This window comes from Oryzias latipes, chromosome 14 (assembly GCF_053564925.1).
Source record: "Oryzias latipes strain Hd-rR chromosome 14, Olatipes_Hd-rR_3.1".
Taxonomy (NCBI): domain Eukaryota; kingdom Metazoa; phylum Chordata; class Actinopteri; order Beloniformes; family Adrianichthyidae; genus Oryzias; species Oryzias latipes.
Window position 1 is genome coordinate 7,639,368 of NC_136250.1, and position 13,918 is coordinate 7,653,285.

At 39.9% G+C, this 13,918-nt stretch overlaps 1 protein-coding gene across 17 annotated transcripts; it reads right to left on the reverse strand.

Annotated features, from left to right (window-relative positions):
* Nucleotides 1-7,163: 7,163 nt before the first annotated feature.
* LOC101168387 (putative fibroblast growth factor 1) lies at nt 7,164-13,688 on the reverse strand. 17 transcript variants are annotated; one of them, XM_020708690.2, is made up of 6 exons: nt 13,400-13,688; nt 10,055-10,303; nt 9,250-9,293; nt 8,939-9,149; nt 8,603-8,706; nt 7,164-8,292 (listed from the first exon to the last, which is right to left on the reverse strand). In XM_020708690.2, exons 2-6 carry the CDS (start codon nt 10,071-10,073, stop codon nt 8,107-8,109), a joined length of 564 nt encoding a protein of 187 aa, XP_020564349.1. In that variant the 5' UTR covers nt 10,074-10,303; nt 13,400-13,688; the 3' UTR covers nt 7,164-8,106. The 17 variants fall into 17 exon arrangements, with proteins under 17 accessions (XP_020564349.1, XP_078786439.1, XP_078786444.1 ...); XM_078930313.1 differs by having other exon boundaries at nt 8,603-8,733; XM_078930318.1 differs by lacking the exon at nt 9,250-9,293 and having other exon boundaries at nt 8,603-8,733; nt 10,131-10,303.
* Nucleotides 13,689-13,918: the final 230 nt, after the last annotated feature.

Genomic DNA, 13,918 nt, shown 5'->3' on the forward strand with positions numbered 1-13,918 from the left:
AATCACTTCATGATATGAAAAAGAAGAATGGCTTGAAATTGCTTAGTTTTGTTCAGAAATACAAACTTCACGAGTACCCCTAACTACTTAGATTTTTTCTATGTTCCTTTATTTTATTTTACTTATGTTTTTATTTATTTGTGTGTTATGTTCATTGTTTCTTTTTTCCCCCTCTATTCTTTATTTTCTATGTCAATATGTTATATTTGGCAATGGTGACTGATCTTCGAGGCAATATTGATTACATCGTTATTGTTCGTTGTTAACGTTAATGTCATTGTTAATGTATGATACCGCAATTGTCAATAAAGTTTTTAAAAAAAACTTAGCGACGTTAACTCATTGGTCGTGGCAACTTACAGCCAATCAAATAGTGTGACGTCATCATTGGTCGAAGGACCCCGAAGGACCCCGAGAACATCCGGCAACCCGAGAACATCCGGTACCCACACCGGTACCCACACCGGCCATCCAGCTTCCCCAGCCAGGATGCGGAAGTCACTTATTGTTTCAAGCTCAGTAATTTTCGTGTGGCTTCGTCCTCACGACGTGGCTGATCAAAAACAAGTTTAAATTCTTCAAGGAATCTGGACTGCAGCTATCTTAAATACAGGAGCGGGTGATGAGGTAAATGCCGACTGCTGGGCCAATCTGGAATAGAAGCAGAGAAGGGAGGGGGGAGGAGAAGACTCCCGGAGTTTTTTAAGTTGAGTTTTCTTTTGAGGGACCCTGTGAACAGGATGATCCAGCAGAGGCCATCCAAAAATGACAACTCTGGAGAGCACATGTAGATATCTCCCTGAAAAGCAGTTTTTTTTTTGACCACTTGTAGTTTTGACGTAGGTCATTACATAAATATGTTCGTCACTATAAATTAGATAATGGATTAAAACACCAGGAAACACTGATAGTTGCATTTCTAAAGTCTATTGGAAATATCTGATTATTCGCAGTAATTTGGTTCTGTGGGCATGTAAACAGACTTATTGACATATGTGTGTCCACATCCACACCTTGGCTGGTCCTGAGACTCATACAGTGAATATCAAGGGACTGACTTGCTTGTGGAACAAGCTACCTGGGAAACCCACCTGGACCCGGTTACTTTGGTTTGTTAAATAGACCTAAAACAGGAAGTGCAATTACTCATTGTAATTAACTCATTTCTATAAAAAAAGTTGCCATGACAATGGTGAAAACCTTTGCTTCGACAATGTTGATAATAGTCTCCACCTGACTGGTATTTTAACAGCTGTTGTGATTTTGAAGACTTTAGAGAATGGGAGGTGACAAAAATTCAAGGCATGGGTGTTTATGGTGTTCATTCATGATTTTTCTTGGGTTTTTAAAACTAACCCTAACCCTTTTTTCGCAGACAGGCATCATCATGTTGGAACCGGACCATGTCATTGAGCACTGAGCAGTGATTGGTCCGAATTGGTCTGAGCCACTATGTCAACCACTCTCGCCAATCAAGAGTGAGCTTGTTAGAAGTGGACACCTCTACCACTGAAAGTAGGCTCGGGAGAATCTGTTAATCAAATGTTTTTTAATGTTTGACGCTAGACCACATCCTTTTATTGAGGTATCTGATTGACCAGTTTTTTAATTAAATTACTTGCACCACAGGAAAAAAAATAGAATTAGCAAGAAGTTGTTAAAAAAAGTAGCAGAGCAAAAATGGTTATACTGACAAATAGAAAAAATTAGCCGTTTACTTCTGTATAGAAGTGTATGTGATTTTGGCTTCTTGGATCCAGCAGGTATTTCCTGTCCACTCAGTCCAGTTCTGTACATAAATGACGTTTTACTCAACATGCTTATGAGCAGATTTGGGTTTTTACTCCATGTAGGTCATTTTATTTTGATTATTTTATGCTGTCTAGGGTCACTCAGTCCAGTTCTCATATACAGTCAATGGTCATGACATTGGTGGCGTCTATGAGTCCCTTGACTGAGGATGAGTTGCACACCTTCTTTCTCAAAGACAAAGCCTTCCTGTTTTTTAAACCATTGTGAGCTTGTAGCTTCCCCAAACCTGTGTAAGACCTAAAACTTATTACTTCAAGTGAATCAGAAGGCAATTTCTGAACTGATCAATATAAATAGGACTATATCATTTGACAAATCTGACATTGCAGTTATTTAAAAAAATGAAGTTTGTTTTTGTCTTCCGTGTTGTGTAGAGTCTAGTAACCAACAAACACCTTTTGCTGTAAGAGAAATGCATGTTTGGTACCCCTAAGAATGTGTCAAACCAGCAAAAATCTTCTATTGGGAAAACAGTTGCTGTAGGGCAAACCACAAGCATTCGGGCGATGCTCCCTCTTCTCTTTCCTCTTGCCCTGTTGTTTCTCTCCATTCCACCCCCCCCCCCCCCCCCCTCATTTTAGAGAGCAGCGGCAGATGGTAATATCAGTGTCAGCATTTCCAGCTGGATCAGCTGACGGATATGAATATTCTGTTTCCGCTCCTGTAAGTGTGTGTGCAAACGGTTGCTTGTGTAGGGAGGAGAAAAGGTGACGGGAAGAGCATGCATACAACTACACTGACAAAGCATCTTTGTTTTCATGATGAGGATAACAAAATAGGAGGACAGTGGGGGGAGAGTGGGGACAGAAGTTCCTGAAGAGCATCAGAAACAGTCTTAGGGATTTTGAAAAAGAGAGCAGGGCCTTAATGAAACTTCTCAAAAGTTTTTAAACAATGTTCCTCAGCTATCAAACCTCAAATCATGCACATATCTGATGAGACAAAGAAAAAAAACACTTAAAGAACATTATGAAAAGGGAGTGAAAACATCTAAAACAAAAACTTTGATGAGAAAGATGGAGAATCATGAATGTCAACGGAGACTCTAAATTCAGAGACAGGCCAGACGCGAGAGAAAAGCAATCTGGGACTGAGGAAAAGGATGAGTAACAGATGACAGAAAGGGTCCCAGTTCCAGAGTGTGCATGTGTTTATATGTGTGTGTGTGTTTGTGTGTGTGTGTCTGCTAAAGTTGTTTGTGTTGCAGAGAACTTGGCCACTGACAGGCTAAGAGACTCCCAGAGGAAGCTAGTTCTTGTTCAGTTTTTAGTGAACTATTCCCTTCCTCCCCTGCACAGCCCAGAAGGCTACTAGCCAACAAGTTTTGTGCATGCACTTTGTGTGTGTGCACATGCATGTGTGTCTGTTGACTTAAAATTTTATTGATTCTACTATGGTGGCGTGTTAATGGAGGACACAAAAAAATTCAAGCTGCAAATTGCCCTCAGCCTTGCTAGCTTGTTTCACTTTGGATATTTTAACTAAGTTAAAATATGAGTCAATAATGCTATTAGAGACAATCATTTTTAGGCAAGACATGTTGAAATTAAAATGTAAGTTTTGTCATTTATTCAAGCACTAGAATTAGCTAAAACATTCTATTTTCAAAAAGAGGTGCTAAGGGAGAACAGGATCAACAAGTAATCTTCTTCATCCAGGGAGATGAAGATGTAGGGAGGGAGAGGAGCAGAGGCAGATACATTTAGAAAGGACAGTTTGAGGGAGTTTGTTTCACTTCTTACAGAACAGCACAGTTGGAGCTCACTCTGATCTCGAGGACTCCTCCTTCATTACTTTTGGCTTTGATATGCCTAAGAATTTAAGACTTTTAATAGGAAGAAAGACAGAGAAACGTTGAAGACCAAAGCTTCCACAACAACTGACAAGCAGTTTTCAGGCTTTTACTTGAACACTGGTGGCTTTTTCATTTAGTTTCACCAATCTGTGTCCAGTTCTTGCAGCCAATCATCTGCAGAGGCTTTATAATGGGTTTCTTTGCTGAAGTTTATTTCCTCATGGACACAGAACTGTTTATTCCACAAGTGAGCTGTCTTACCTGCACTTTATATTTCTAGAAGGTCAGGGGCAAACAAACAGCAACAATAAAAAAAAAAAAATCACAACTATTTCCGTGCACTTTAGTTGACAATGTGTGGTTTAAATATTCAAATGTTCAAGGAAAAGAGTAAAAAACAATGTTTTTCTCTGGGACTAATGTATGGACAGTTCCTCTTTTTGTGATACTGGAGTTTAATTAGAAAGAGCTAAATGACAAATTCAGAAACAAATTCAAAATTATTTGAAATTTGAAAAGGAGGGCGACATGATTATTCGATTTGAAACAGTAATTTGTCACATCCACAATGCTTGAATAAGCAGTAATCCTACTAAAACATCTTTGGCCAACCTTTTCTGTATCCCACAGTTATGTGGAACTAGTTATGGAATCAACTCAAATCATCTCAGAAATGTTAAACCATGTTCCAGAGCAGGATTCCTTCAGGATTTTTTTTTCTTTCCTGGCAGAACAGCATCCAAAACAGAGTTTCAGGCCATGTTCTGTTTCAGCTGTTCCGCATTAAGTATGGATTAGAAAAGGAATGCCATGCTTCCAAAACCTGTGGTTAAACTATGTCATCGGTGAGAATGGAGATCTTTCTGTGACCTTTGTTGTTCCATTTTTATAATTACTTTTAGCAGTAAAGCAGACTTTTGAGGTAATGTATAACAAACACTTAAAGGAATTGTGTATTTGAAATGTTCAGGTGGATTTTCAGTTCATTTTGCAAGATGAGGTTGGTTAGGATGAGCAATGATTATAAAAGTAGTGTCGAGACCTCCTCAAAACCATAACTATGCTGCCATCTGGTGGCCACATTTATAATCATCAAATGTTTTGTTTACAGACTTGTGCTAAAAAAAATGCGCATAAAACTCAAATACAGTACAGACCAAAAGTTTGGACACACCTTCCCATTCAAAGAGTTTTATTTATTTTCATGACTAAAAAAGTTGTAGAGTCCACACTGAAGGCATCAAAACTATTAATTAACACATGTGAAATTATATAGATAACTAAAAAGTGTGAAACAACTGATAATATGTCATATTGTAGGTTCTTCATAGTAGCCACCTTTTGCTTTGATTACTGCTTTGTACAGTCTTGGCATTCTCTTGATGAGCTTCAAGATGTAGTCACCTGAAATGTTTTTCACTTCACAGGTGTGCCCTGTCAGGTTTAATAAGTGTGATTTCTTGCCTTATAAATGGGGTTGGGCCCATCAGTTGTGTTGTGCAGAAGTCAGGTGGATACACAGCTGATAGTCCTACTGAATAGACTGTTAGAATTTGTATAATGGCAAGAATAAAAAGCATCTAAGTACAGAAAAACGAGTAGCCGTTATTATTTTAAAAAATGAAGGTCAGTCAGTCCAAAAAATTGGGAAAACTTTGAAAGTGTTCCCACGTGCAGTCACAAAAACCATCAAGAGCTACAAAGAAACTGGTTCATATGATGACCGCCCCAGGAAAGGAAGACCAAGAGTCACCTCTGCTGTGGAGGATAAGTTCATCCGAGTCACCAGCCTCAGAAATGGCAGGTTAACAGCAGCTCAGATTAGAGAGCAGGTCAATGGCACACAGAGTTCTAGCAGCAGACACATCTCTACAACAACTGTTAAAAGGAGGCTGTGTGAATCAGGCCTTCATGGTATCTGCTAGGAAACCACTGCTAAAGAAAGGCAACAAGCAGAAGAGACTTGTTTGGGCTAAAGAACACAAAGGAATGGACATCAGACCAGTGGAAATCTGTGCTTTGGTCTGATGAGTCCAAATTGGAGATTTTTGGTTCCAACCACTGTGTCTTTGTGCAACGCAGAAAAGGTGAACGGATGGACTCTACATACCTGGTTCCCACAGTGAAGCATTGAGGAGGAGGTGTGATGGTGTGGGGGTGCTTTGCTGGTGTCACTGTTGGGGATTTATTCCAAAATGAAGGCATACTGAACCAGCATGGCTACCACAGCATCTTGCAGCAGCATGCTGTTCCATCTTGTTTGCGTTTAGTTGGACCATCGTTTATTCAGGCTCGAGAAATGCAGCCGGATGGTGACAAAGAGAGGCAAGGTAGTCCACACAGGAGTGGTCTCACTCCCAGAAGGAACAATAACAGACATTGAGGACAGTTACAAGTAGCTTGGAATTCCAGGCAAATGGCAACCTGGAGCAGGCAACAAGGAAAGCTGCAACAGCTAAATACCTCCAACGAGTAAGGCAAGTCCTGAGAAGCCAGCTCAATGGCAAAAATAAGAGGAGAGCAGAGGACACAGATCCTAATGGGAGGACAAACCCCTGCATGGGATGTACCACCTAACCATAACTGAAGTGGCTGATATCAAGAAGTCCTACCAATGGCTAGAAAGGGCTGGCCTACAGGACAGCACTGAAGCACTCATCCTGGCAGCAAGGATCAAGCCCTTAGCACCAGAGCAATAGAGGCTCAGATCTACCACACCAGACAAGTCCCAAGGTGTAGGCTGTGTAAAGAGGCGCCTAAAACAATCCAGCACATAACTGCAGGGTGTAAGATGCTGGCAGGGAAAGCATACATGGAGCGCCACAATCAAGTGGCTGGAATAATATACAGGAACATGTGTGCAGAATATGAACTGGAAACCCCAAGGTCAAAATGGGAAACACCTCCAAAGGTGGTAGAGAATGAAAGGGCAAAGATCCTGTGGGACTTCCAGATCCAGACTGATAGGATGGTAATGGTGAACCAACAGACATTGTAGTGGTGGATAAAGAAGAGGAAAGCCGTTGTGGTGGATGTGGCAGTACCAAGCGATGGGAACATCAGGAAGAAGAAACATGAGAAACTGGAGAAATACCAGGGACTCAGAGAAGAACTGGAGAAAGCATGGAAAGTGAAGGTGACAGTGGTGCCTGTGGTAATTGGAGCACTCGGGGCAGTAACCCCCAAGCTGGAGGAGTGGCTACAACAGATACCTGGAAAGACCTCAGACCTCTCAGTCCAGAAAAGCGCAGTGCTAGGAACAGCTAAGATACTGCAGGACCCTCAAGCTCCCATGCCTCTGGTAGAGGACCCAAGCTTGGAGGAGAAACCAAATATAAATACAAATGTTTGTGTATGCATATATGTGTGTGTGTGTGTGTGTGTATGTACATATATGTATATGTATATGTGTGTGTAAGTGTTTATTTATATGTGTTTATATATATATGTGAATAGTAAAAGTCTATTTTCTTATTTGTTGAAATTACATTTTTTTAATCATATAAGCACTGCTTGTGTATAAACTGCTTAAATAACGCTAGTATAGAAAAATAAATATAACAAAAGAAACATTTAATATGCAAGTACTTTACATACATCAAAATTGATGTTAATACATTGTGATCTAGTTGTAAAATGATCAAAGAGTTACCACTTTCTTCATTCACATTGTATGCATAAAAATATAGATTTAAATTTAACATTGCAGAATAAAATCGCATGTAATCGTTGTTTTTGTTTACAATTGGTCCTCTTTGAAAGACTCAAATATCTTTAACCAAACCCACTTAAAATTCAGTCTTACAGAACAAACACAACACTGATTTAATTATCAAGTTGTAACCTTTCAGTCTCAGCTCGCCGTTTAGTGTTCAAAAGAACTAAACTAATGTAGTAAATACTTTTCACACCAATATATTACTATTGTCACAGACCATTGAAAAAAAAATTCTAAAGACATTTCAAATGAAAAAAGTCTGGATACACTTTAAGGCTGAATTATTGGCACCAAAAATTGATATTCATAAGATGAGCAGTCACAGGAAAACGTGTGATTCACACTTGAGCAAGCTGATACACATTCAAAAGTCAGCAAATTATCTTTACTGCTTAATCATCTGTGGACTGATTGTTGTTCCAAAAAGCTGAAAGGTTTCTTTACTTTTCATTAAATTGTGAACAGTTTTTGTTAGTAGTTTTTACCAAATTCAGTCTGCACATTTCTGTCTCCAGTCAGTAGTATTTCAAACTGGGGCTCAAAGAAAAAACTTGTGTGAGACAGATGAACTGATACTTCACATACTTTCCCTCTGCAGAGTTAAAAAAAGGTATCAGCACAGAGGTGTCTGCAGCTCTAAACACTGACAAACGTTGAAGCAGCCTGGAAAAGAAAGCAGGGCTTTACATTCAATTACACATAAAGTAATTTATTTCCCGGAACTGCATACTGCAAACTAAATTTGTCAAATTAAATCCACAGTTTTCGCTGGTCTCTGCTTTCAAACATTGCCTGCAGACCGCGGTAAGAAAAAGATGGCCTTCTGACCCTGGTGGGTGTCAGGTCCTGCTTTGGGCTGGCCGTTCTTCTTCAAAGCAACATACCAGCCGTATTTCTGAGAGCGATACGTGTTGTAGTTGTTCTCCTCGTACTTCTCCACGAAGTAGCACTCATCGGTTAGTGCTTGCTGAGACAAGAAGAGAAAGATGTGAGCAACAGAGATTGTTTCTTAATTTTTTCTGGTTGATCAAATTACTCGTCCTTTATTTTCTGCATCCTTTTTCTATGACAAACCTCACAAACAGTGTGAGACAGTGTAATAAAACTGTCTTCCAACTGTTTTTCTGGGTGTAGAAAACATTATTGACTTTATAAATTACTGTAAATAACATTTGAGCAAACTCTCACAGTGCAAAAATGAGCTTTTGGAGAAAAACTGTCCTAAAAAACTAGATCTGGCAATATTTTGATCATAAACAGGTTTATTTAAAACTTACGGATCCATACAGATGTCCTTTCTTGCTCATGGCCAAGTATCTTCCTGAGGCTTCCCCTTTGATGACCACCACTCCTGCACTCACAGCTTTTATCTTCAGGATGTCTGCAACAGTCATTATCACACCACCGTCTCCCATTTTATGTGTGACAAACATGCATAACATTAACACTTTACAAGAAAAGTATAATTTATAGTGTAACTCAGGTTTAAAAAAATTCCTTAACACTATTGGGAATGACATTATACATGTCGTTAAATATAACATTTTTGCCCTCAATAGTAGTCTTTTTATCAGACACAACAGTTATTTTAAAAATAATAACATTTTTTTCACCATATGGGTCGTTCTCCTGCCGTCCACCGTTCACAGTTCCGTCCAGTGAAATCCTCAGGTGATATCCTCCTTTCTGACTGTAGAGCCTGGTCAGCTTTTGTGGCTCTTCCTTGGATAAATCCAGAGATGCAGATGGGAATGGCAGCACTGAAATATCTCCCTCAGACATCCCAAAAAGACTGTGAGGTGCAGATGTAGCAGGGCGATGAGTCTGAGTTTGCAAATAAAGAGAAACTGCTGTTTTGAGTGACTCCTAAGACAAATATGAGGGAAAGGAAAGTTCGGTTACGGGAAAAGCTCTGCTCCCCTACCTTCAAAAAGGAAATGTCTGATGGCTTTTTGTTTTGTTTTTCTCCTAAAGATAACATTTGAGTAAAGATTTGAATTGGATGTAGTCCAAGCAGAGCAGGCACTTGTCTGAACATGTTTCTGGCTGAGCATCAGGTAAATGGATCTCTAGTAAAACTATTTTCCTCATAATGATGTAACTTTGCACCTAAAATCATTCCAATACCTACAATAAACAGAGCAGCATGTTGACACTTTGAATGAACCAGTTTTTGTAATTTTTTAACTTCCGTCTGGAAAAGTTCAACCCAAGAATAATCTGACAAACACAACAGCAACATTTATTTTGAACCTTCCCTGTTAAACACAGGGGTCTTTGAAAGATTTTGCACCAACACCCTGTATTACGCTGGCTGACTAAATTAAATTGAAACTGTGAAGCAAATCACCAGCAGCTACTTTAAAGGGCTAACATCCCAGTACCACTTTTTGTCTTACCCTCTGACTTTCTGCTTCCTGAAAGGCTTATCCGAAAAAACAAACGGTCCCCTTTTAAAAGCCACAATGTTGTTCTAATCTGCAGGTTCTGAGGAGCTGGGAACGCTGAGCAGCGGTAGCTGTCATTAACTTTGTCCTGCGAAACTGAGACGGGAATGTCAGAGCCAGCCAGCACTATTACTGTAATAACTCTGGTCTTTGTTAAAATTTCTAACCAGAGGTGTAGCTGCGACAGAGCCAAGCCATCCCACATGAGGAATGTCTTAAAAGAAATACAAGCAAGGAATGCAAAAGCCACGGGAGGAATGTACGGCATACTCAACCACCCACTCGAAGTCTGTTTTTTCATGAGACCTGGAAAAGAGGCTTTCGGGATGTGAGAGAAAAGTTCCTGTCAGACTAGGACCTTTGGACGGAGCAGCTGGTGGGAATGACGTCAGAAGGCTAACTGATGACCAAATTGGAGTGCAGGCATGTGGGAGGAAAGACTTGACCTTTGTTCACAGGTGGTGATGATTTGAGGGAAAGAGCTCTGCTTTCAACTGATTGCACCAAACGATTCAACTTCTCTGAGACACTCTGAGAAAAAATAATGAAGTTTTGAGTTATAAAAAACTGAAGAAATAATTATGAATAAGAGTAGAGGTCTGTGACCTAACTGCACCTTGCAGATATGAACAGGCTAACCCCTAACAAACAAACAAACGCAATACTGAATTCTCATTGTTTGCTTTTAGACAGCTAATGACATCCAAACAAAAGTTGTAAAGCAAACAAAATAATTAATAAATACATATATTCATCAATACATTTACATTGTCACAGGTAATACATTTATTATAATTACATTAGCCGGATTCTTTTTTTCAAGGCAACTAGACTTAAAAGGTGGATCTGCTTTTGTTGCTCATCCTGAAGCTGTTTCAGTTCTGATCGCTTATAGGGAATTTGGGTCATTTATGAATACTTCAGAGGTGTGGCATAAGGCTTAAGTAACATGCACCCTCATCTGGGATTGACCTTCATGGGGAGTGCTTTGGGATGTCCATCTTGCAGTTCCCATGAGGTTCGTATAGCCCCCTCAAGGGACGTCATAAAAAGGAAACGAACCATTGTTGCGCGTGTGGTAAATGTATCTGGATGTATTTGTAAGGATAATGTAAGTAGCACAGACCTATGGCATCGGGGGGATGCTGTCGTACAGTCTAGTCGTTAGTAGCATGATGGCTCTTTACTGATTGTGTGAAAATGCCCGTACGCATGTGATGCGTAAGTGTCTGTGGGCGCCCATAGGCTACTGACACAAACATTGCTCTGACTGCCAAATTTCTTAAACTCTAACCGTCAGGCTGCGAGCAAAGAGCGCACACCTACCACTTGACCAGCACTAACGGGCCGCTTGATTTGGAAAAATGAAAAATCTTCATGACAGGACTGCATCTTACCTACTTTACCCTGACTTACCCTTGTGTGTTGTTTAAGTGTTCCCCATGATCTACAGCATTCCCATAGGAATAAAATGTGAATGAGTATTTTCTCACTACGGGCTGACTGTATGCGGTGTAAGACTTTGGTATTTCTTGTAGGCCACCGGCATGCCATGTACAGGTTTGCCCATTTATCGCCACCCATAATGACAGTTGTGATTAAGGCCTTCATGATGCAGTGATTATCAGAATGTCAGGCTAATATCTGATGGGGGAAGAGACATGATCCTGAACTGGACTCACAAACGTATACAAGGAAAGAGGTGCTGTGACATCAATTGTGAGTAGAATGAACTCAATCACCTACAATGTGGCAAAGCACCGTCAGACCCTAGGTGGGTACACCACATCCACAACACCAAGGATTTGGTCAGTGAAGCGCATATAGATGGACCCCAATGGACCCTTAACATCTGTATATTCACCATAGAGATGGTGATAATAATGGGGAGAATTCACTCATTCTGTTTGGAAGGAGTGAAAACAGATCAATGACATTCTGCTCTGGAACTGCATCCACACTTTAGTTCAGATAGATAGATGACACATGGTTCAAAATCGAAACCCAAGAAGTTAAAGGACTTACTCGTCACATCTGGTAAACAGATCAAGAAAAACCCAAGGGCCGTTCTTTACCCTTCTTGGACTGCTCCTTACAAGGAAAGGAGGAATCTGAACACTGAAGTGCACAGGAAACCTGCAGACCAGTGTCATGTTTGACTCACACCACTCACTGGAAAACCCGCTAGGCGTAATCAGAACACTACAGCAAAGGACAGAAACCAAACCTTCAACTTATAAATATCCATAAACTCAGAATGAACCCACAGCTCTCAGGAATGAGCAACAGAGAAACATCCTCTCTTCCTTATGCATCAAGTGTTCCCGAAACATTCAGAAGTTTATCTAAAACACAACATCTCTGTTAATTTCAAATCAGCAATACACAGCGATAACAAAAGATCCATGTCAACGATAGAACACTGAGGTAGAAGCAGATCCATGTGGTCTATGTGATCCAGTGCCGTCAGGGGTGCTCTGATCTGTACTTTGAGGAAACTAAACAAAAGGATGGTAAAGCGCCACAACCTCCAGGCTTAGCAGCTCACCTGCACCTGAAGGACAGTGGACACTCTTTTAAAAGCAATGAATTGTGTGTTCTAGACAGAAAGAACAGATGGTTTAAAAGTCAAGAAAGCCATCCATGTCAAAATGGAGAAACCTTCCCTCAACAGAGGTAGGGGGTCTGAAACACTTCCTGTTTTCCATCTTTGACATCTTTGCCCAGAAGACCAAGGTTCCATTCACACGTAAACAATGAAAAACTAATGAGTGCAACCTCCTCTTAGCTAACCGCAGGTATCCCATTAAGGGATGGAACATTCACTGAATATCCTGATAGGCATCAGATCGTTAACATTTGATTCTTTTACATGAAATCTACTTATTTAAACTCCCACTCCGATTATCTTTTGATCAATCGTAAAAAGTTTTCCCAGTAGTTGTTTTAATTATGATTGTGCAGTATTTAGCCAAAAATCAAAAAACCTGTGTCAGTTTCTAGGACATAATTTCTGCAAAAGAGGAATTAGTTCATCATTACAAATTCGCCTCTGAATTGTGGGCGGGACCGTTGAGGTGAAGCACCACCCCCCCTTCCCTCCCTGTTGCAAACAGAGCGGAGCTGGGAGCCAGAGGCGTGCCCATCGTATTTTTTCTGACACAAACTAGTTCTTTTTCAAACATTATTATTAAGAAAGACTCAGAAATGCAACGTTGAGCTTCATTTTCTTTATATGACCTTCATGATCAGAAAAATGCCACAAACTCCAAAAACAGAACTTTCTTCTAAATGGGTCTTTAACATATGTACCGCACCTCCAACAGGTTCATAAATAACTTGAATTTCCCATCAAGAACTAAAAAAGCCGCCTGGATGAACATTTTCTGGTTTAAACTTTGAAGTCAATATCTACTAAATGTTCAGTATTTAAATTATAATGTTTTAGCTCTAAAATTTATTGAAAATGTCAGTTTTATTTATGTTGTACACACGCATAGTGTCTGATAAAGTTATTTTTTTTTGCATTTTATAGATCATGTTAATATTCCTTTCATTTCTATTTCAAATTTTTTTTTAGAATTTTGAGTTTTTGTTTAGTTTAGTTTTTTTTGATCAGCCACCTACCTGGGAGAAGGTCACATGACAGCACTCCTGATGAGCCAGAGCGTCCATCACAAACCAAAGTCTGGATAAAACGAGCGTGTGAGACCAGACTTTCCTCCAATTTTCTCCACAAGTGTCTGGGTTTAAGTTGGAATTTGTTCTTCAAGCACTCCTCCTTCACCACCCCTCCAACAACGTCAGAGGATTCATTTTAACAAGCCAACGTCAGAACTAAAATTAACTCCCTCGTCTACAGAAGAGGGAAGCCAGAGCTGCTCCAGCGTCCAACCCTGGAATCCAGGAAGTGTGTGTGTGTCCTCATGGAGACCACAGCCAGTGAAACAACACAAACGACACAAAACATCCACAAAATAAAAGAACACAATGATGACTGCTGTCAGAGGTAATTTTTCTAGGATTTGACCAATGTTTCCTTTGCTCGTATAGTAGAATTAGATCCAATTGCAAGGTAGGGTTTCACTTTCCACAAATGTTACACTCAGACATTCAAATTAATGATCTCTTCCATTGTAAATCAAA